General features: G+C 38.6%; 1 protein-coding gene across 4 annotated transcripts in view; it reads right to left on the bottom strand.

The window, feature by feature from the left end:
- Positions 1–6,536: 6,536 nt before the first annotated feature.
- Tnip3 (TNFAIP3 interacting protein 3) overlaps positions 6,537–25,182 on the bottom strand; it is a 40,339-nt gene continuing 21,693 nt past the window's right edge. For 2 of the 4 annotated variants that reach the window (XM_008763001.4, XM_039108692.2), the window contains 2 exons: positions 21,123–21,183; positions 6,537–7,067 (listed from right to left, as the gene is read on the bottom strand). In XM_008763001.4, coding sequence (XP_008761223.1) covers positions 7,036–7,067; positions 21,123–21,183 — 93 coding nt within the window. In that variant the 3' untranslated portion in view covers positions 6,537–7,035. The remainder of the gene's footprint in view (positions 7,068–21,122; positions 21,184–25,182) is intronic. The other 2 variants (XM_039108691.2, XM_063286964.1) reach the window with 1 other exon arrangement.

Genomic DNA, 25,182 nt, shown 5'->3' with positions numbered 1-25,182 from the left:
GAAAGTCAGAAGAGCCTGAACAGTTGTTATACAAGCTCTGAGAGACCAGAGATGACAGCCCACAAGACCTAGTAAAATTAGTAATCAAAATTGATGGAAAAAGAAAATTGTTCAGGAATAAAAACAAATTTAAGCAACTTGTACTTACAAATGCAGCTCTATAGAATGCCTTAGAAGGAAAATTTTAGTCTAAAGAGATTAACTAGACCAATAAAGACACAAGGAATAAATAATCCAAAAACACCAAATCAAAAGAAGGGGAAATAATATCTACATCAGAGCAACAAAATAACAGGACTAATAATAATAAAAGAAACCACTGCTTACTAATAACTTTCCATGTTAATAGTCTCAATTTCTCCAATAAAAAGACATAGAGCAACATGGTGGGGTAGAAAACAGAATTCACTTTTCTGTGGCATCCAAGAAACACATCTCACTATGATCTTGATTTAAAAGTATGGCAAAAGATATTCCAAATAAATAAACCTAAGAAACAAATATAGTTATTTTAATATCTGAAATATAGACTTCAAATAAAACTAATCAAAAGAGATAGGAAGGATACCATATACTCATTAAATGAAAAATATCTACCAAAAGGATATTATAATTCTAAACATTTATGTACAAAACACAAGAGTACCCAAGTTCATAAAAGAAAACTGCTACAGTTAAAATCACACATTGACCCTCCCCTGATAGTGGGAGATGTTAGTGTACTACTCTTGCCAATAGATAGGTCCTCTAAACAAAAACTAAATAGAGAAAAATGCTGGAGCTAAATGATGTCATAAATCAAATGGACCTGGCTGATATCTACAGAATATTTTGTGAAAACGCTAAAGAATATACTTTCTTCTCAGCATCTCATGGAACTTTCTCCAATATTGAGCACATATTAGGATATAAAGTAGTCTCAATAGATAAAAGAAAATTGAAATAATACCCTGTATCCTGTCTGACCACCATGGATTAAAGCTAATATCAACAATAATAGAAACATCAAAAAGTATACAAACTCATGGAACTGACCAACTTACAACTAAATAAAAATTGGGTCAAGACAAACATCAAGAAGGAAATTAAAGACTTTTAGACTTGAATAAGAGAAAATATACAACATACTTGAACCTATAAGACAAAGTGAAGATAATTCTAAACAGTAAGTTCATTATACTAAGTGCCTACAACAAAAAGACTGGAGTAATATAGTATTAGTAACTTAAGGATCTGAAAATTCTAGAAAAACAAGAATAAATAGTACCCAAAAGAATAGACAGAAAGAAATAATCAAGTTTAGCACTGACAGTAATGAAACAATGACAACAAACATAGTGAAACAAAGATTTAATTCTTTGAGAATATTAATAAGATTAACGAACTCTAATCCAAATTAACCTAAAGACACAGAGAGAAAATATGATTAATAAGATGAGAGATGAATAGGGGAACATTACAAAAGACACAAGGAAATTCAGGAAACCAAAGGGTATACTTTGAAAATTTATATTCTAACTAAATGGAAAAACAAACAGAAGTGAATGAATTTCTTGATATATACAACTTAATGAAGTTAAATCAAGACAAAATAGGCAATTTACACAGACCTATGGCCCCTAGCAAAATAGAAGCAGTAATTACAAATCTCCCAACCAAAGGAAGTCCAGGGCTTGAAGGATTCAGTATAGAATTATATCAGACCATCAAAAAGGAGTTAATGTCAGTACTCCTCAAATGATTCTGCAAAATAGAAATCAAAGTAATATTTTATAATTCTTTTTACCAAGCCACTACTTCTCTGATACTAAAACCACACAAAGACCTAACCAAAAAAGAAAGGTATACATCAACATTCCTTCTTAACAAAGATGCAGAAATTCTTAATAAAATAGTTGCAATCCAAATCTAAGAACACATCAAAAAGACGATTAACTTGGCTCTTTTCCAAAGACAAAGGGATGCTGAGTCCAGCTTGGCTATGGAAAGGACCATGTGACATAGTTCCTGCCCCTAAACAGGGCCAGCAGGGTGTGGGCTTCCACAAGTGTCAATGGTTGCTGTGGCATGTAAACAAGGCATAAGGCTTGTTTGTATATGGGAAATATTCTCCCTGCCACGATTATAAAAAAATATTCTCCCAGCCTAGGTTAATGATTGCATTATAATTAGAATCAGCATAGTCTAGGATTTGAGGGTATGTCTATATTTTAGCAAAATAGTAAATACTGAGACCCTCAGCACAGCCCTTAAGGCTGTGAGAAAGAACTCTGAAAACATTAGTTCAAAAATATGTAATTTTTCAGTTCTGTAAATTATAAAGATGCAGTATGAATTGTATAAGGAGCTTCACAAATTTAAAAGGATAGAGACTACTATACCATGAGTAAACTAGTCAGGAAGATACTAAGAATGGAGGTTTAGGGAGTGGTGATCACAGGGTAAGATTCCACCCAGCTAAGTTTTTTGCTTGTGTTTAAAAAGGCAGGCAGATTTCTGAGTTCAAAGTCAGCCTGAGACAGAGGGAGTTTAGGTTCAGGCCAGCCCACATGTGATAGGAATGGTAATTTCAGTGCAGGGTCCCACCCAGCTATCTTATTGCTTGTGCTTGTGCAATATTAAAAACAAATGTACTTGCTGTCTCCTTCTGAGAATTAAGGAGCTGGGGTGATAATCAAAAGAAAGCCTTGGGTAATGACTCTAAAATAAAAGATTAGGTTTTTGGTCTGCAAGAAATGAACTATCCAAAGAAATTTTAGAATTTCAAAAGAACAAAACAAAACAACCCCAACAACCAACCAACCGAACAAATGAACAAACAAAAACATGACTTGAGCAGAGTGCTGTCTGGAAACCCTCAGAGAAACCTGACGAGAAAGAGAGAGAGAGAGAGAGAGAGAGAGAGAGAGAGAGAGAGAGAGAGAGAGAGAGAGAGAGAGAGAGAGAGAACTGGAAAGCTGTCCCTCTAGCAGAACATAGGCTGTCAGTTTGTAACCTAGGATTTGACTTCAAGTCTGTTTTTCACAGCTCCCAGAGATTCCTTTCTCAGAACCACTCTCCAAGGCAAGCCGAGGCTGATCTTTGGCAAAAGAATAGTTCAATATATGTAAATCAATAATCAATAAAGTTAATCTGCCAAATAAACATATTAAAAGACAAAAACCAATGACCATCTCATTAGATGAAGAGAAGGCCTTCCACAATGCAACATCCTTTTATAATAAAAATCCTGGAGAAATGGATCAGAGATTAAGAGCATGAGCTGCTCTTCCAGATGCCCTGGGTTCAATTCCCAGCATGGTGGCTCATAAATATCTATAACAGATCTGGTGCCCTCTTCTGGCCTTCAGGCATACGTGCAAGTTGAATGCTTTGTGTATAATAAATAAATAAATCTTCAAAAAAAATTCCTGGAAAAACAAGGAATACAAGAAACATACCTCAACATAATAAAGGAAATTTGTAAGCCCAAAGCCCAAATCAAATTAAACAGGAAAACTCATTTCCACCAAACTCAGAAAAAAGACAAAGATGTCCATTCTCTCCATAACTATTTGATACAGTTCTTAAAGTGGTTGGCATACAAGATTGATGAGGGGGAGTTACAGAGTGTTCTTTGCTTCATGTATGTGTCTGTGATTATCATGGGGAATGTGGAGTGTGAATGTATGTTGTAATATATATATGTATATATATATATATATTTATATATTTATATATTTCCTCTACTGTGGAATCACAAAGAGAAGAAGTGTAATTGCCTATGCTGCTTTAGTTTTTGTCAATTTGACACAAACTTGAGTCACCTGGGAAGAAGGAACCTCAAATCAGAAAGTGCCTCCCTCAAATTGGCTTGTGGGCATGGATTTGGGAGGTTTTCTTGATTACTGATTTCTGTTGGAGTCCACAGCCTACTGTGAATAGTTCTACATGACTGGATGGCCTTGGATTACATAAGAAGGAAACTGAGGTGGCCATGGGGAGCACAGCAGTAATTAGTGTTTCTCCATGCTCCCTATTCAGTTTCTGCATCTAATTCTTGGTCTGGAGATCTTGCTCTGGCTTCCCTGAATGGACTATTACCTGTAAATGTAATAAAACCATTTCCTCTTCAAATCGCTTTTGGTGAGTGCTTTATCACTGCAAGACAGAAGCAAACTTAATATAGTATTCTTTATACTTTGTACAAGAGCTTCCTCTCTTGGAGCAGAAAATGGGAAAATTAATACTGTGAATGAGAAATATAGGCATGTATATGTAACTGGGACACAAGCAGTTGGGTAGAGAAAAAACTCAATACAGCAGCTTTTAGTGCTACAGAATCTAGAGACTCTAACCATGAGGATTTCAGCAGGATAAGAAATGACAAAAACAAAATAGACAGAAAAGCAAAAATGGGACCCTCAAGTTGCAGAGGTCTTGGGCTGGCAACTGCCGTGTAGCTTCCGAATGTGGATCTACCCACATGCAGTGCAAGAGGGCAGCCATTTAAAAGAAATAAAACATGCCCATACTTGGACTATCTCATACACTTTGTGCACATTTCTTTCCTCACATATTCTAAATAAGATATTTCTCTTAACTCGGGATGTAACAATAATTCTACATAACATGCAGTACTTTTTCTAAATAATTTTTTCAAAACTATGCTCCTCTGATAGAACTTAATGAAAACCAAACGGATCATCACAAGGAACAGAACTTTCTGGGGGGACCTAGAAAGCAGAGCTGTGACATCCACATATCTGGGCTGCCCCTCTGAGGAAATTTTGAACCTTGGCTCTGTCACCTAAAGGGAAGATGCCTGAGCCTCTGTAGGCTTCAGATCAATCACCCATCACAAGAACATAATTATACTTTTTTTTGCTGGTATCTGAGCTCAGTGAACACACCACAAAACAGAAAATAAAGCCTGAAGCCAATAAAACAAAGTAAAGCTAGTAAGGAGGAGGCATGGCTGACCTATGCCCCGGATGTTACCAGACCTGCAGTTTTCTTCTAAACTGTTGTAGCTACCAAAACAAAGTGAACACATGTTTCTCTTCATGTGATATCTTCAAGTCAAAGATCAAATTCTCCATGATCACCCTGACTCTTGAAGTATGCCTGCTTTCAAGTTTCCTTCCTCAAACAGGCGTCATGACCTCTTTTCCTTTCAAAGCAACACTGCTATTGCTCACAAATGCCCACAAACTCTGTGTGAAAAATAAAATAGACCCACAGATGAGGGTCTGAACCTTATTATGAACCTGGGCAGAGAAGTCTCCAGACATGTTACAGGGAAAGGGGCATAAGACGAATGAGGGATTGAAATCTTTCTGGTAACAGTTGAGTCTGAATGAAAAACAGAGTCCTGGATGAAAAATGGAATTAGTTCTTATTAGTAGACTATTCTCCACCTAGGTTACATTTATGCATTCTTGCCAGTGTCTGGCACCTTGTTGACAGTGTAGAGGCAGTTTGAATAATTAAACTATGTTTTATTGCTGCAGACGTTACCGATCTGTAAAGAGTGTTTTCCTGTGTGTACTTTAAAAAAATTCTATAACCATATTTTGTTTCATACTTAATTCAGCAGGAGAAACAGGCATTACAATGATCTTGTTAACAGTCTGAAGAAACGGAAAATTCCAATATGCAGGATGCCTTTCTAGAGCTGACAGTTGTTTTTCTGACTTGAAGTGATACCCAACCATGACTTATCTTTCTGATAAACAGTTGTGTAAGCAAAAGGAGCTAATGTGGCCGGGTCATTCTGCTTCTCTTAAGTTACAGCATAGATAAAGACCAAAGGGGAAATGCTTAGTTTCCGGGGACTTTTTTACCTCCTCATTATGCAGTGTGTACCCACAAATTAAAACAAAAATAGTTTGAGTTAGACAAGCCGCATAATTTTGGAAGCGAAGCTAGAGAGATCCGGTAGTTTTCTTTGCACACGCCCTGTATGTCCGTGGTCTATTTAGGTTCGTCTAGAAGTGTTAGCTGTTTGCAGTTCTCACACTCTTGTCACGAACATTCATCCTTACAAACAGGAGCTCAAGTTGACACTAGGAAAACCTTACAGAGGAAGACGTGCTTAATGCCTTTAAAACCGCTGGCTTTTAGCAATCTGCTAGGTCACATTGTAATTCAACTGCAATAAAATGTATGTATGCGTTATTTTTAGGCTAACTAGTTCAAAAAGTCATAGTCAAGTTTCTTAAACCATGGTTCAAACCCACAGGCAAAGAGACATGTATTTGGCAATTCTTGCTAACTACATATAGACAGAGGGTGGAGACATCAGGACAGTAGCCTTTCAGAATGTCTTTTACCTAGAGATGAAAGGGGCTTATACCCTATGACAAGCTTAAAAGCTGGAAGGAGAGTTTCATGCTTGTCATTTTATTTAGTTTGATTCACTCTTTTTTGTCAGAGGAGTCTATGGGTCTTTCAACTGTCTATTAAAATTCATGTAGTTTCAAGTTCAATAATAACGAACATTTCACCTAGTTCAGCTGTCAGCCACTGAAGAACTAAGTTAGCCATTATGGAAATAGGTTTTTCTCCTAGGGACTACACAGTTTATTATTACTTTTTTTTAAGATGCAGAAATTGGCTTCTGTGGCATTTGTGTGGTAACCCAGGCTGGCCTTGAAATCACTGCAATCCTCCTGTGGCAACTTCCCATGGAATTAGCAGATGGGCCACTGTGTCTGGCTTAAGATCTGCATGTTCTGAATAAGTATACAGTGTCATGGCACCAGAGCTGGACTCATGTTAATCCTGGAGTCATCTTTGCAAATGCATCAGTAGTTAGTTGAAGAGAGTTGTGAACAGTGTGTAATCATCTGTCCTGTGTCACTTGAGGAGAGAAGCTTGATTTGTCTGTGGAGTTGTACTGTGTCCCGCTGGTCCTGACTTTTCCTCTTTAAGGGCCACAGTGAAGGTAACTGGGAGCAGATCTCGAAGGAGAATGTTCACAGCTGTCCTGAAGAAGCAAAGCGGTCACAACCGAGAGCTCACAGCCTTCTTCTCTTCTCTGCTAATGTAATTCTACAGGTTGAATTTGCTTTCTGAGGAGAAACCTATGAAAGAAAATGATTCAGGTTAAATTTTTAAATTTCACTTTTCTGATTTAGGAATAATAACGTAAATTTCTGAGTTGGCAAAAGGGGGAGATATTTTACTCGCGAGTTTCTCACATGCTTTCAAAGGTGGAAAACAGATAGTCATTGTTTCAAGTACCAACATATGCTTACCATTAGGGGGTAATCCGTACTGGTCGAATCCTAGTTATGAATGGGGAAAATGTTCTATATTGGAATTCTCATTCTCAACAGCATTCCAATGGCTTAGGCTTTGACTTGTAAAACTAAGTCACTTTTACTGTTACAAATCAGGCTCACCCCACCCCTCAAAGAAAGAGCACTTGCCAAGTGAACACAAAAGCTAATGCTTAAATGCCATGTACATGCCAGTAATCCAGTGATGGAGATGCTAAGGGAGGAGGAGGACCAGTTTTAGACTAGCTGGCACTACACAGTAGTAGTATCCTGTTTCAAAAAACAAACAAAACAAAACAAAAAAAAATAAAAGAAGGATAAAATGGTACTAGCTGTATTGTAAAGCCATGGAAAATTACCATATTCTTAAGATTTGTTAGTGCGGTATGAAGGCTAAGATGAAAGTTTTGACATATTTTTATAGGCTTTGGGTAGAACTCAGTGAGTAAGAATGACAAAGAAGACAGAATCAGATGCTTACACATGGCAACAGGAAACCGGCATAAAGTATGTCAGAAAGAAACTGTCTTGTGATGATACCATAAAGATATATTGAATATTTATATTTAATATCCTGAATTTAGGATACCTAAAACATGGGAAACTAACATCATGGTTAAGAACAAATGAAAAACCATGAAGAAGATGTTTTCTCTAATGAACCATCCCTTTGCACAATATAATGACCATTCCAGAAAACCACAACCAATCAAAATGAAGAGAACAAGGGATAATGCAGATAAATCCACAGCACAACGCCTGCAAGTAAAATGGAGGGATCCTAGCAGGAGAAAGGCTAGAAGGCTTAGGAGAGCCAGAGGAACAGGGAGTTTGCTGTGAGCCTGTGTCACCTAAAATGTTATAAATTACATTAAGTCCCATCGGATGCCTGCTTAAAATACCCTGAACAAAGACGACAGCAATGAGCATGCTACCATGGCAGAGGGAAAGCTTGTTGTCCTGCAACTCTACACGAAGAGCCATAGGCAAGCGAAGTATACCAAGAGCGGGAGAAGTAATATTCGCCAGGGCCCAATTTGTTATCCAATACCAAATGGTCAGTCCTGAAATTATATATAAACAAGTAATATTATATAGACTCAGCAGATTATAATTATGTATTTAGGAATATATATTCATATATATTTATGTATATAAGTGTATAAATATAATTAGGAATAAATAAACATATATATAATATATTATAAATACACTTATATATTTACAAGTTTCTATTATGAGTATAAACACACAGATATGTAACAACAATTAAAAATATAGGCCATGAACTTGAAAGAGAGTGAGGGTGTGCATGGGAAGAGTTTATGGGAGGAAAAAGAGAGTAAACACAATGTAACTATATTTTATTTTTAAAAAGATAAAAAAGTATGTTTCAAAAAGTGTGGCCATCATAAAAAGGCCATCTAAAGACGTGCCGTGACAGTGAGAGGAGTGCTCACACACTCCCTCAGAAACAAGATGCAGGAATGTTATCTAGTACGTGTCTTAACAAGAAACAAGAGGCATGTGATCACGTCGTATGGCACACCACTTATTCAAGTAAGTCATAGTGGAGAAACCCAAACTAGAAGCTCTCCATACATTCAGAAGATAAATTTAACCCTGAAGTATCATTTACTGATATAACCAAGGGCAGTTAGGACTAAGCACTAATGGCCCCTGTCTACAGGCATCTTTAAATAGTCCACCTGCCATTTGGCCAGTGCTTTTATGAGATAGGCAAAGCTGAGATCTTTATTAGCTTGCGTTGGAAAGAGTTGTGGCCATTAAATAATCTATAGCAGGATGCAAATTTGAAGGGAAGGCAGAGTTTTTCTAATACTTAGGCAAGCAACCACCTTTCTTTTGTTTGTTTGTTTTTTTTCCTTTTCTTTTTTTCGGGGCTGGGTACCGAACCCAGGACCTTGCGCTTCCTAGGCAAGCGCTCTACCACTGAGCCAAATCCCCAACCCCAGCAACCACCTTTCCAGTTGACATACAATATTATACAGCTTGTTTTCCTTCCTAAAAGTGTTTAGTTTCTATTTGATCAAATATAAAAAATTTACTATATAAGTAACTGATAATATATCATACTTGTTCATCCATCTATCATCTATCTGTATGCTGTCTGTACGTTTATCTATTGTCTGTCACCTGTTTATATAATGTTATCTATTGTCTAAATATTATCAACTAGCACTTATCAACTATAATCATTATATCTCTGTTATTTATATATCACATATAATCTACTTATTATCTATTTTCAACCATCTACCAAGCACCTGTCACCTATATATCTATCATCTATTACCTATCATCAAGCTGTCTAACCCAATCTGTCTGTTTTTCTGTCTATGTACCTATCTATCAACATATTTGTCACCTGCCCCTCTTCATCTTTATAGATATTTAAAGTCTATCATCTATCTGTATATTATCTATTTATATATCATCTCACTATGAATTATCTTTCTAATATCTATCTTTCATCTATCTGCTTATATCATCTATTTATCCATCTACTATCCATCAACCCAGCATCTGTCAATCCATCTGACATCTACCTAATATCTATATATCCTCTATCATTTATCCATGCGCCTATCTTCTATCAACCCACTCTTTATCCATCTATCATCAATCATTTCTCTATTATTTACCCACCTATTCATCATTGATCTATCATGTATATATATAAAAATTATCTACTGGGTACATCTATGTAGTTTCTAATTAAAGTGTTTTACATTTGCTTACAAATCAATGCTTAAATAGTAATATATTTATCACTGTTATGCATGTGTATGTACATGTAAAGTATATGCATATACTTTTATGTTTATATATGTATACCTTATTTCTTTAGCAAAATTGCTGCATTAACTGATAAGCAATTTCGTATAGTAAGTACTAGTAGAATAATAAAAATATATTTAATAAGGAAAACTTTATAATTATTTGTTTTGGATATTATACTAAGTATAATTGTAAACATCCTGTTTCTTATATCTCAAAGTAAGCCTTGTTATTCATAGTAGAGCCCTTGTTTTTGCATATTGATAGGAATAAAAAATATCCAAGTAAGCTAGACTTTCACTAGCAAAAGCATTATCTGTAGTGATGAAATATAATTGCAGTTATAAAAACATAGAAACTTAAAATGACACATTCTGGCTTTCAGAATAAGATCATTATAATTTATTTGAATAAAAAGCCTTCATGTTTGATTCTTTTTTATCTACGGTGTAGCTCAGGACCATTCATGTTTTTGGTGGTCCTAATATGGAATTTGCTCTCAGGCTACATGAGCTTTCCTATGTGGTAGCCAGTAACCAGCTGTAAGCATGTTAAGAAGTTATGTTATCATCTTTGCCTCAATTGTCTACTTAAAAAAACATAGACAATAATGGTGTTTACTGAACAGACTATGAAGCTTCGACAAAATTGTGTATGTATATATAAAACCCTTAGAATAATGTTTGCCACACGGTCAGTATTATGGGTTTAACTATACCCTTGAGAAGATATGTTTAATTCCCAAAGCTTGAAACTATGTGACAAGTTCTGGAAATATCATGGGGTCTTTGATTATGTGGCTGGGTAGAGAAAAGGCAGCACTCCTTAGGGTGACCCCTCACTCCATAGAACCAATATTTTTAATGCAAGAGGGAATTTGAGTATGAGCACAGAGAAAGTTGGTCAGGCAAAGTGAAGGTGAAAACAGATACTTTGGCCACAATGGCTGTTCTAGTGTTTGCTTGACTATATATTTCTTCACTCAATAGGCAATCTCTTGGGCATGTCTATGATGGTACAACCAGAAAGATACAATTGAGCTAGGAAGATCTACCTGAATATGGTTAGGGCCATCCCATGAGCTAGGGTTCTGGACTGAAGAAAACCGATAGTGTGTGGAACCTCAGCATTCACCTCTTTCTGCTCGCTAACTGCTGGCACAAGAAAATCAGCTGCCTCATGTTCCCTAGACCATGTGCTCTCTGCCATTGTGGATCAAACTCTAAGTCAAAATAAACCCTTTAATTTTGCTTTTTGTTAGCTATTTTGTTACAGTGATAAAAAAAGCAATTAATATTCAGAATACCAGGAACTACCCCAAGTTGAAAGAGGAAAGGAAAGAACCTCTCTTAAAGTTTTTAAGGAAGTGTGAGCTTGTCAATACGCCAATTTTAAACCACTATGAAGAATGTTTCTTTCCTTTCCACCTAGTTTTGGGTGTATGTATTTCTATTCCTACAAAACAAATCCAGTCAGTGCTAAGTACTCAGCGCATGGTCAGTCATGATGTTCAGGCTCCGTTCTTCTCCACTTCTAGCACATTCTCAGAGTTCCTTATTCCATAACTCAACGCATTAAGCAAACTTTAATTCTGCACCACCTGAGAAGTTGGCAATGCACTCAAGTGCCAGGCGTGCAGTGCAGTCAGCCGGAGCTCCTTCATTTGAAGAAAGCAAACAAACAGCATGTTTCCAAGATGTACTCATTCTGTTATGCCATAGTCATTTTTGAAATATGGAAGCAATTTTGCATCCCACCCCAACAGCACATGAAAGGAGATAGAAATGTGCTTTGTAAAATCACCTTTGTAAACAGGAGCTGTCACTCATTAACATCTGTGGATTCCCACACATGAAAAGGCTCATTGTTTTGGGATGTTTGGTCAGGAGGCAGGAAATTCTCCAGTGCTTTTGAAAGGTTCATTGACTTCAATGTGCCTCGAAAGCATTCAAAAATAACCAGACAGTAGATGAGATCAAGGCTGGAAGTTAGGTGACCAGAAGATGATGCAGGTGGTACTGTGCTCCACTCCAGCTATGACCACCACCCCACTGTGTGAGCAATTTTTCTTCCCAAACTAATTTCTGGTATGCAAGTGTTGACTCCAAAATTCCTACCCAAATGTCCCTAAACTTTCTTCCGGGAAAAACCCAGTCTCTGCATAACTCGGGGTCCTGCAGGAGACATTTTGTGGGATGGCGGTGGGTGGAGATAGAATCAGATTGTGTGAGCTGTGCTGTCTCTAAGCCCATGGAAAATAGCCCTATAGAGCAGAGAAGGGGGGAAAGAGCACACCTGTGGGCAAGAAGCTAGGGTTCATGCTAATACTGAGAACTGACTTAGAAAGACCATTCACATATGGTATGTACTCATTGATAAGTGGCTATTAGCCCAAATGCTTGAATTACCCTAGATGCACAGAACACATGAAACTCAAGAAGGATGACCAAAATGCGAATACTTCGCTCCTTCTTTAAAAGGGGAACAAGAAAACCCTAGGAAGGGAATAGGGAGGCAAAGTTTAGAATTGAGGCTGAAGGAACACCTATTCAGAGCCTGCCCCACATGTGGCCCATACATATACAGCCACCAAACTAGATAAGATGGATGAAGCAAAGAAGTGCAGGCTGACAGGAACTGGATGTAGATCTGTCCTGAGAGACACAGCCAGAATATGGTAAATACATAGGCGAATGCCAGCAGCAAGTCACTGAACTGAGAACAGGATACCCATTGAAGAAATCAGAGAAAGGACTGACAGAGCTTGAAGGGGCTTGAGACTCCATATGAACAACAATGCCAACCAACCAGAGCTTCCAGGGACTAAGCCACTACCCAAAGACTCTACATGGACTGACCCTGGGCTCCAACTGCATAGGTAGCAATGAATAGCCCTTGGTCCTGCCAAGACTGAACCCCCAGTGAACATGATTGTTGGGGGGAGGATGGTAATGGGAGGAGGATGGGGAGGGAAACACCCATATAGAATGGGAAGGGGAGGGGTTAGGGGGATGTTGGCCTGGAAACCGGAAAATGGAATAACAATTGAAATGTAAATAAGAAATACCCAATTTAATAAAGATGGAGAAAAAAAAAGAGCATTCTAAATCCACTCTGGCCTATCTCGGAGATGCTAATTAAGGTAAAGAATGGTCTATAACAGTTTCCAAGTGTGATTTAAAAAATTTTTCATAATGTGCAACTTTGCATTTATTCTTGCACCCATCGATGAATGTTTAAGAATTATAATGCTATTAAAATTTCACCATTCATCTCTTGTTTATCTTTTACACTGTATGAAGTATTTCCATGTAAGGTGGCACCCTACATGAATCTCTGTGTGACCCAGTGACAGGAAAGAATCAGAAAAAAAAATTGACTGATTTAAAAACAGAGAGTTGGAAGTTCAAAAAGGTAATGATAGGGTATTATAAAAGAAAAAAGATAGAATATTTTAAAAGTAAAAGACAAGAGGCAAGACTTGTGGGGGCAAGTCAGCCATAGTTTCAGCCTTGTGGCTCCCCATAGCAGAACCTCCTTCATAAGGTCAGCCAGGAGAGTTCTGTAAAAAGAGACTGGCAGTTCTGTTCTACAGGCAAGCCATGGGCCTCAGCAACATCAAAGCCAGTTGCAGGTTCTGGTGTGACAGAGATTCCTGCAATGTGTAGGGATCTCATTTTTTAATGCAGTATGGCTTGGTAGACAAAGGCCTGGTGCCATTTACAGCAACAACCTATTGTTGAAAGCAGCTGCCCCAGTGACCTTAGACCCCAGACACCTAAATATAATTTGCCACAGGACAATAGACTGGTTCTGAAGGCAGTTTTGATGCCCTGGCTGGCAAACGATGCCAAGACTAAGTACCAAGCTCTGCGATGGACTACCAGGAGCGGATCTCACGAACGAAAATAACCTGGTGTCTGATAGCCCTGAGGATTAGGTCAGGCAACCTCTGGAGCCACCTATTTCTGATCACTGCTGTAGAACCTGAAAATTCTGAAATCCTGCAGTCTACTTGACACCCACAGCTGCATCTTTTCATCTGGGTGACTACACCCCTTAGGAGGCCTTGAAAGTACGAACACAAGTCCCTTCAACAATGACAGCATAGGAAAGAATAAATGTCATAAGAAGAGTAGCTAAACAAAGGAGAACTAGCAGGAAATTTATCACACCCCAAGCAGCAAACCAGTCTTTGATCCAGACAGGCCAGAAGGAACAGATCAAGCAGTAATCTAAACAGGCAGAAATAACCAATAGCGCTTCAGAAATTGGCAAATATCTCTCACGGATAACCTTAAATGAAAATGGTCTCGCTTCACCAATCGAGAGACCAGTCCGGATGACTGAATTACAGAACTAGATCCAATCATCCGTTGTCTCCAGGAAATACAGCTTACTGGTAAGACCACCTACAGATTATGACTCAAAGGATGAAAGATAATATATCAAGCTGTAGAAGTGGAAAGCAAGACAAAACTGTATACAAATTAAACAAAAGCAGTACAGAGAAGGCCCAAATCAAAAAAATTATACATAAAAGGGAGAATATTGCATCAGATGACAGTGAAATCTAGAGGATCATAAGGAAAAAAATTATACTTAAGAAAAGCAGAAAACTCTAGAAAAAAATAGGTACATTTTCAGACACATATGATCTACCAAAATGACTTCAAGGATATATTTTTAAAAACCTAAAAGATCCAAACAAACCACAGGTTTAAAAAAGGAATAAAAGGTCTACCAATGATGAGAAACTCAGGACTGCATGCATTAACAGCAAATCCTACACAGCATATAATAAGGAACTAGCACTAATATTTCTCGCACTGTTCTACAAATAGACAGGGAAGAAACAACACCAAAGTCACTCAGGGAAGCCCATATTACCCCAACACCTAAACAGAATAAAGACATTACAGATGCATAAGCTATAGTCATATTTCATTCATGAACATATATGCACAAATTCTCAATATTTTTGTGGATTCAATGACACATTAGTAAGATTATCCACCACGATCAATAAGTCTTAATTTTGGGGATTCATTTCATTTGCTGCACAAGTCAATAAGTGTAAATAAACTTCAAGACTGAAATCACACAATATTATCAAATAAACCCAGAAAATGCAATCGACATTCCTTTATAACAAAAGTCCCAAAGACATGATGACTGGGGGAATAAAACTCAATATAATAAAGGCATTTTCCACAAACCTATTGTCTTCAAAAAGTAAGGAAAGGGGAAGAGAGAACAGCAGAGTACAAGTGCCACATGAGGAGAAGGGAGAACAAGAAGATATAGGTCGGAACAAGGGAAGGAACGAATAAGAATGAAACATAATGAACCATAGTTTTTAAAATGTCACAATGAAACCCACTACTGTTTATACTAACTTTAAAAATAAATTTTTAAATGTAGCCTTGCTTGTAAAATATGAAATAAAATACATGGAGTAATTTACAAATAAATATCCAAGGTATAAAAACCCCTGTAACTTTAGCTTTAATTTTCATGACATGAATAATTACAATGGAAGATACTAGATAAGTAATGAATAAAACCTATTATTTAACTTATTAATTTATTATTAATAACTTATTAAATAACTTAATAATTTATTAAATAACGTATTATTTATTTTTTACTTCTATTAATCTTCTGTTAATTAGAAGTAAAAAATAAATTTGTCAGCAACCAGGAAACTAATAGCAACATTATTGTCTGATCTTTAAAGCACATGTGTCAATTAATGGCACATGAAAATTTTTTTTCTATATCTGCCATATGGTCAAATCTTCATACTTCTAACAATATACCTGGGCAGGATCAGGAGGTATAGTAGGAGACGGGGATGATATAGAGTGGGTCAGGAATTTGAACAGAGGTGTGTAGTAAAGGGGGATGAGGAACTGGGGGTAGCCACCAACATGTCCCACATACCAGGAAAGCAAGAGGCTCCCAGAACACAACAGGGATGAGATTAACTGAAATGCTCAATGAAGGGGAGGGAGGACCTGTAGAAACCATATCCAAAGGTTAGGCAAGGCCTCCGGTTGGGGATGGGGCCACCCACTCATCTCCAAATCTTTAACCCAGAATGGCTCCTGTCTACAGAAAATACTGGACAAAGTGTGGAGCAGAGACTGAAGGATGGAACTACCCCATCTGGAGTTCCATCCCATGTACAGACACCAAACCCAGACATTATTGTAGATGCTAAGAAGTGCTTGCTGACAGGAGTCTGTTATAGCTGTCTCCTGAGAGGCTCTGCAAGAGCCTGACAAACACAGAAACAGATGCTCACAGCCAACCATTAGACTGAGAATGGGGTCTCCAATGGAGGAGTTAGATAAAGGACTGAAAGAGCTGAAGGGGTTTGCAATCCCATAGGAAGAACAACAAAATCAACCAACCTGACCCCCCCCGCCCCGTAGCTCCCAGAGACTAAACCAGCAACCAAAGAATATACATGAAGGGACCCATGGCTCCAGCCACATATGTAGCAGAGGATGGCATTGTCTAGCATCAATAGGAGGAGTGGCCTTCGGTCCTGTGAAGGCTCCATTCCCCAATGTAGGGGAATGCCAGGGCAGTGAGGTGGGAATGGGTGTGTGTGAGGGGTAACACCCTCAGAGAAGCAGGGGGAGTGGGATGAGACAGGGGGAGGGGTTCCAGAAGGAAAACTGAGAAAGGGGATAACATTTGAAATGTAAATACATAAAATATCCAATTAAAAATGGAAAAAATTCAGTTTCATTTTTCTAATTTGGGACAACTTTGTATAATCAAAAAATGCAGATGATTGAAATCACTTCATACACTGTAAATATACCTAGGGAACAAATTGGTGTAGTACAAAGACACCTCAGTATCAAAACCTACAGAGGATTCAACCTATGTACCTATTAACACACAAATATATAAAGAAAATGTGGATTATGTACATGATAGAATATTATTCAGTCACAACATAACGAAACCTGTCATCTACAGCAGAATGAATAGAACTGAAGGTTGCTATATTAAGTGAAATGAGCAAGACACAAGACAAACACCAGATGTTCTCTTCTACATCAGAAAACTAAACTCTTTTATCTCAGAACATAAGGGTGTATGATAGTAATCACTAGATGGTAGGAAATATGGCTACCCTACACCGAATGCCCACCCTACACTCCACAGACCCAAAGAAGTTAAACAAGAAGGATGGCTCATGCAAGGATGCTTGAATATCACTTAGAATGGGGAATAAAATAATCATAGGAGGCAGATGGGGGTGGGGACTGAGTAGGAGAAAAAAATGGGGAGAGGAATTGGGGCAGTTGGGATCAGGTGTGGGGAAAGGCAGGAAAGAGGGCCAGAGGGCCAGGAGAACGAATGGAAAGCTGCAGCTGCTGGGGGTGGCAGGGTTTGGAGCATCTGGAGGACTTGCCAGGGACCTGAGATGGGGGAGGCTCCCATCATCAATGGTGATGACCTTTGCTGAGACACAGCAGTGGGGGTATGAAAACTGAAGAGGCCACCTCCTGGAGACAGGCAGGGATGCCAATGAAGTGATAGGGACACGAATCCACCCATAAAACTTCCTACTGAAAATTATCCTCTCTACAAAGAAATGCAGGGACTGGAGATGGAGCAGAGAGTGAGAGAATGGACAACCAGTAACTGCCCCAACTTGAGATGGCCCATAAGCAAGCACCAACCCCTGACAATATTAATGATTCTCTGTTATGCTTGCAGACATGAGTCTAGCATGGCTGTCCTCTGAGACAAACTACATTGTTGGCCAGTAAATAAATTTGTTATCATGTACTAAAACAAGGACTACTGTCATTAAACTATGAGATGTATGTGAGGGTCACTTTAAGTTGTCGTTTAACACAATCTAGAATCAACTGGAGCGGTCAACAGTAGGTTGAGCTCTAGGCATCACTGTGAGGGATTTTTATATTAGGTTAATGACGTGGGAAGAGGCACTCTGAATGTGGACAGTACCATTTCATGGGCTGGATTGTGGACAGAATGAAAAGGAGAGATAATGCATGCTGTGAGCTCAAAGGAAGACAGAATTATTGAAAATTAAATATCACCCAGCTAATTATCCAAATTAGAGACCATTTTTAATATTTTAATATAGTAATGGAAATCGAAATCCCAAGGCTTGCAAACCTTTGTATAAAAGAATCTAAATTGAGTGTTAAATTGCACTGTGAAATTTAAAATGTTACTGCAATTTTCTAAGGCTCAGTTTCTTCACATATGAGCTGGCATAAAATAAGCATACATTATAATTTTTCTGAGAAGATTAAAATAAACAATGTTCTAAAACTACCTGAGTTGGTACATTACAGGTATATTTCTTCTTTTGTTCTCATTATGGATGTATAGATTACTGACTAGTGAATTAGTAATTTTATTTTCTAATCACTAAAACTGTAGCACATGGAGATAATACCTTATTTTCCTCGAGTAGAAAGTGGAAAATTATACCATGTAGCAATTCAATGGGTTTCAAAACTACAAACATTATACAATAGCCTAGGTTAACAAGATGCCTTTCTAAAGCACTTCTTCATTATGGGGGGAAACCAAAAACTTACTAGTTATATTTGCAGTCTATCTGTAGTAGAAAGCAAATCAAAGCAAGTATAGTATGTGTCTAAAATACATCTGGACATTTTATTATAGATTATTCATTTTTATGTATCTTTATGTCATTTTTATGTTTCTTTATGATGCTCATATAACCTACATCCTTTATTACTCTCAGTAATGATATATGATGCCTAGTGTTAAAATCTTGAATCACCTGGGAGATAAGCCTCTAGGTATGGCTGGGGAAATTCTTTTGGTTACATTAATTGAGATAGGGAGAACTCCCCAATGTGGGTAGCATCATTCCCTGGTTGGGATATTGTACAAAAATGGAGACAAAGAACTGAGGGGCAGCATGGCTTCATTTCTGTTTCTGCTTATTGACTGTGCATGCAACATGAGAAGCTGTCCCACACTCTTACTACTGTGGCTTCTCCACAATCATACAGTATAACCTCAAACTCTGAGCTCAAATAAACCCTTCCTTCTAAATTTTCTTTTGTCAGATCATTTTATCACAACCGAAGAGAAACTAAGACAAAAATTAGTACCTAAAAAAGAAGTGGGACAATTGCAATATAAACACACTAATGAGGTTCTTCAGTCCTTTGAGCAATGTTATCACTGAAACATTCAAGTTCAGTGCTTTGGAAGAGAGTTTAATAGCCATTTTCTGGGACCCTTTTTTTCTGGGGTCTTGAGAAAGAAAAATGCTATGAAGACAATGTGGACCTGGCTCATGAGGTCTCAAAGTGGAATGGGAGCTCTATTAGAAAAAGACTAGGAGGCACTCATGTGACGTTTTGGCAAAGAATCTGACTACATTCTGCCCATGTCCCGAGAACTTCCATAAAGATCAACTTAAAGATAATGAACTAATTTGTTTAGTCCGGGGAGGGAATGGGAACAGTTTCACAGAGTACAGACAACAAAACAGCCGTAATTGTTCTTGAGAATAGCTTCACAGAAGCAAACAAAGGAACAATATAAAAGATGACTTTTAGATAAAAACCCACTCACTAAGGGCTCCATAAAAATGCAAATTTACATGAAAGGAGAAAGTCTAAACTGAGAAAGCAGCTGAGGGAGTTTCCTGCTCAAAAGCAGGAGCTTAGGAGAGACCTTTCTCAAGGTCAGCACACAGAAGCTTATGCAACTTGGGTCCAAGCATCCTAGGAAATGGTGAGAACAGAACTTGACAGTGTCACTCACATGGTGTTAGGTTAGAAGCATGAAAGACAAGGTTGCAAGTGTCATGGAGTCCTGGTCCATTCACGGTTATAGAAAGCAGCTGAGCCCAGACAACGTGTGGCAGGTCCAACTCCCTGCAATGGAGTCTTCAAGAGGACATTGTGTGAAGTCGCAAAGGTAGAGCTAGGTGGCAGGAGAGACTCCGGGATATTAGAGATGCCAAGAACATGGGATATTTGCTGTGCAGACCTGTAGCCATGGATTGTTGCCAGGTTGAGAAAGAGGCTCTGTCCACTGCAAGTGATAGAGTTGGAAGTGTGGAACATCATTATCTCAGCTTTGCATTAAATGTGTTAACATTTCAAATCCACGTTGAAGCTACAGAGACTATACTGAAGTTTCTAGAAAAAGTCCCATGTCTGAAAATGAACCAAGTGGAGTAAGTGTATGTCATGTGAGACTGTAAATGGCTAAGAGAAGAAGAATAACTTAGTTCATACTACCTATCCCTGGATGGCCTCAAGGCACTGAACAAACAAGCAGAAAGTAAGGTTAATTCCACAGAAAGAGGGGAAGAATAGTAAACCAAAGGAAAATAAGACTTACAGGCGCTTTCGGTTGTGAGTATTTTACAGATGGCATTTAGTATTTTTCCAGCACCATGTGAGGAGGTTGCTGTAAACAGCTCTGAATGAACAGAACTGTTCCTTAGAGTCTGGCATCAAATCCCAAGGGAAAGCAGTTCTGAGCTTTGGGGTTCTGCCAATGACATTAGAAACATCTGCTTTGCTGGGCTTGGTGGTCCAGCCCTGTAAGTCTGGTTCTTAAGACATCACAGCAGGATTAGGAGCTCAAGTTCATCCTTAGCTACACAATGAGACAGAGGCTATTGTTCTATGTGAGACCATGTCTCAAAACGGAACAAACAATAGTCTGCCTTGGAGCCTCTGGGATTGTGGGTTTGCACCTGTCCTTCAGGGCACAATCAGAGCGCTGTAGCTGTTACTCAGTGCTATAAATGATTGTATTTAAAGGATCCTCTCTAAGTCTCTGAGGCTGAACCTAAAATAGGAGCAGAACTCACATTTTGGCATCTCAACATTGTCTGAAGGAGTTCACTCCAGACCACAAATTAGTGTTGTGTGTGCAACCCAACTTCATAGCAAGTTCTTCCCTGGTACAAATGAATGTTGCATAGGCATTCCCTAAAGATCCCTTTTGTATGTAAACATGAAGGAATGTCCATTAAAGCTGTGGTCTTACCATGTGCCTTATGCTGTACATGTGGAGGAAGCTGGTTGAGAGCATTCCACTGATAGTCTGGCTGTGGGGAAAAATAAAGCACTGTTATAGAAATATGGACTTCAAAAAAGCATGGAGGCACAGTGAAATATAATTATTCTTGGTGGGTTTTGTTAAGTAGCCAATGAACAAAAATGTTTTGATAGAAATCTTTTGCCAATCTTCCTCATTTCACCCCCTTACCTCAGCCCCTCTGCATGTGCCTAGCTAGGATTGTATGACTTGGGAGTTGTACATTTTCTGTCTACTTCCTCCACCCAACATCCTGATTCCTTTTCTTCTCTCTCTTCTTTTCTCTTTCCTCCCCCCAACTTCTCTATTTTCTTATCATTTTTGTCAATTTGACATGAAGTAGAATCATAGAGAAGAGAAAGCCTCAACTGAGGCATTGCTTCCATCAAATTGACGTATTCCCACATGTGTGGGGCATTTTTTGATTAACGATTGATGTGGGAAGGCCTCGTTTACTGTGGGCAGTGCCACTCCTGAGCAGATGGTCCTGGGTTGTATAAAAAAGCAGGCTGTGGAAGCCATGGGGAGCAAGTACCATTCCTTAACGATCTTGGCTTTAGCTCCTGCCTCTAGGCCCCTGCCTTGTGATCCTACTGTGGCTTCCTTCAGTGATGATGTGTGATGCCGACGAGTGAGCCACACAAACCCTGTCAGCCCTAAGTTGGTTTCAGTCAGTGTTTTATCGTAGCATCAGGTAGTAATTAGAACGTGCCCTTCCCTCCCTCTCTGTCTCCACCTCTTCTCTCTCTCTGTCTTAAAATGGTGTTTTTGAATCTCTGAAGAAGTAGAAACAACTCTGAAAACCTACTATCACCTGCAAATCAAATGAAGCACATTGCTGTCAGTAAATGTTATTTTTAAGACCTTCACTTGCAGGCAATAACAACGCCAGAACAAAATATAAGTTTAACATTTTCTAGTGGATTGAGAAAGAACCCACAGGTATCGTGGGACTACAGTGAGCACAAGTTCAGGAGGCAAAGCTGGAGGAAACTTCCTTCTGTTGGTATTCTGTCTAAGCTCCACCCTCACAGCTACCTGGGAACAGCCAGGTATGCTCCACCCCACAGTTGCCTGGCAACAGCCAGCTCTGCCTGACACTGTAAAGGGGGCTGCTTGCCCCCTCCTCTCCCTCTTGCTTGCTCTTTGCTCTTCCCTTCCCTCTCTTCCCCTCTTCCCTGTCCCTTCTCTATACCCATCCCCCCCCCCCCCCCCGTGCCCATGGCTGGCCTCCTTTACTTATCCCCACTTCTACTCTTCTTCTCTCATTAAACCTCTCCACATGGAACCATGTTGGCTTGGTGTGCTTTGTCCAGGCGTGAACCAAGATTTAAACACCACCACCTCCCTGCTGAGGTTCCAGAGAAGGTCAGCTACACATTGCACAACAGGTACAGTAAATGGAATACATTGTTTTTTACTTGAAATTTCCTCCTAAGTTTCCACTTACCAGTTATCAGGGAACAAATGAGCCGCATTAAATAAACGAAACTTTAGTGTGCTGGCAAGTTTTTTTTTATCAACTTGGCACAAGCTATTGTCCTCTAACAGGAGGAAGCCTCAATTTGGAAAATGCTTGCTTAAGAGCTGGCTGTAGACAAGCCTGTATACAGGGCATCTTAATTAGCCTATTGTACATGGTGCTACCCTGGGCTGGGGTTCCTACATTCTATAAAGAAAGCAGGCTGAATAAATGATGGAGAGCAAATCAATAACCAGCTTCATTCCTGCCTCTCCTCTGTGGTCTCTGCATTAGTTCCTGCCTCCATGTTCCTGTCAAGTTTGAGTTCCTGCCTTGGCTTCCCTCAGTGAGCTATGATTCAGAATATATAAGCAAATAATCTCTTTCCTTTCCAATTTGTTTTTGATCATTTTGTGCCATCACAGCCATAGTAGCCCCAACTAAGACACTAATCATCCTAAACTGCCAAGAAAAATTTAAGCCACTGGCTTGGTATTTAACCTCTTGGAATAAAGGTTAGTCAGCTCCTTCAGTTCACAGCAGACTGACCCACTTCACCCCTCAGACACCTAGGCTCTTGACTCTTTGGCTCATGAAAGAACTACAAGAGGAAATGAGATCAGCTCTGTTTCTTTATCTCCTTGTTTATTTTTAGATGACTCAAGTAACACATGGCACACCTAAGTGATGTAAGGCCTGGCGTTATATTCCAGGAGAGCTGCCAACAGGAGGTAAGAAAGTATAATCTTACCAACATTATTAGCTATGATTTAATTCAGGTGTAGATGTAAAGAAATATGAATTATTCTTTTAAAGTTCTTCTCGAGGTTGGGTTACACTGATTTCATTCATAAAATACTGTTTTAAATAAAAACTTTTATTTTGCTTTCATCAAATACTGGCTTTTTGGGTGATAACGTTATGATCTGAAATTCCTCACCTCTGGGAGTTTGCTACATCATCGGTCATGAATTCCTTCCTTCTTCCTGTTAATGAAGGTTTACAGAAGCAGCCAACCATCTCTATTCCAACATAAAGTTGAGTTATTCATGTACCTTGAATTTCACAAGACTATTAAGTTTCTCAAACTGTAGGCATGATTCTTTTTCCTTATGTTTCCCACAAACTTAATTTACTTCTGTATCCTTGAGAGAAAATTTGTAAGGCGTGATGGTGATGGTGGGAGAGGTCCAGAAGTGTCTCTAGTGAAGACTGAAAAAGCAGGAAAACCAGTAACAAAGATGGAGAATAGATGTGACTAGCAACTGGTCACATCAGGAAGAGAAGAAGGGCCAAAGGGACCTCACTAAGTTCCAGTGCTGTTCTGCTTCCCAACGGATAGCATCTGCTCCTAAAGGAGGAGGGTTTAAGTTATGCTCTCACACAAAAGTATCAGGGTTCCAGACAACCTGGAGAAATGCATTTTTCTAAGTGCTTTGCTAGGAAAACCCCACTTCACAGTCTCAGAGCTGAAGCATGATTACATTGTTCATAAAACCTAAAGGCAGAAGGAGTTGTATGCTCATTCCAAGATGTAGAAAATGTATGACCATTCCACCTGAATAAGCTTTCCACCCAGACTGGCAAAACAGAGTAGAATCAAACACAGTGGTCATAGGGGGGCAAGAAATATTTCTCCTCGGAAAGACAGCAAAGGTTCTCAGGTTCTGACTTATTCAGGTTCATGGTCCAAATCAATTCTGCTTGCAAATAATTATTCAATTGTACTGGCAGACACAGCTACAAAAATAATTTTAGTGAGCTACTTTTTTCTTGTGTCTTCTAAGAAAACCCCTTTTTAACTGGAAAAGATCAAAACTTCTGCATGTACCTAGCAATATTCTTGGTCATTCAACAGCACTTTATAACTGAAGAAAACATCATAGTTATTTGGTTTGACTATATTTACTTTGTTCTTCTTACATGTAAAAATGTTCTTTGGGCAGTGTCATATGTGATAATTGAGACTGGACCATGTAAAAATATATTTGTTCAAGAAATTAGAGCTCAATTTGATATCTTTTACGTAATCTATTCATACCAATATGTCCTTTGGATTCAGTGTCTCAAGGATAATTATAATGGAGATGGACCAGGAGAACATTGCAAATTGGAGGATAGATGAAAACTAGTGAAATTCTCACAAACCGAATCCAAGAACATATCAAAACAATCATCCATCATGATCAGGTGGACTTCATCCCAGGGATGCAGGAATGGTTCAACATACAGAAATCCATAAAAGTAATTCACTATATGGACAAACTCAAAGGAAAAAAACACGCATGATCATCTTATTAGATGCTGAAAAGGCATTTGACAAAATTCAACAACCCCTTCATGTTGAGGGTTTTGGAAAGATCAGAATTTCAAGGCCCATAGTGAAAGCAATATAAAGCAAACCAGTGGCTAACATTAAACTAAATGGAGAGAAACTTGAAGCAATCCCACTAAAATCAGGAACTAGACAAGGTTGCCCACTCTCTTCCTACCTGTTCAATATAATGCTTGAGGTCCTGGCTGGTGCAATCAGACAACAGGAGGGGA

This window comes from Rattus norvegicus, chromosome 4 (genome assembly GCF_036323735.1).
Source record: "Rattus norvegicus strain BN/NHsdMcwi chromosome 4, GRCr8, whole genome shotgun sequence".
NCBI classification, from domain to species: Eukaryota; Metazoa; Chordata; class Mammalia; order Rodentia; family Muridae; genus Rattus; species Rattus norvegicus.
This window is presented reverse-complemented; position numbering and strand designations above follow the sequence as displayed.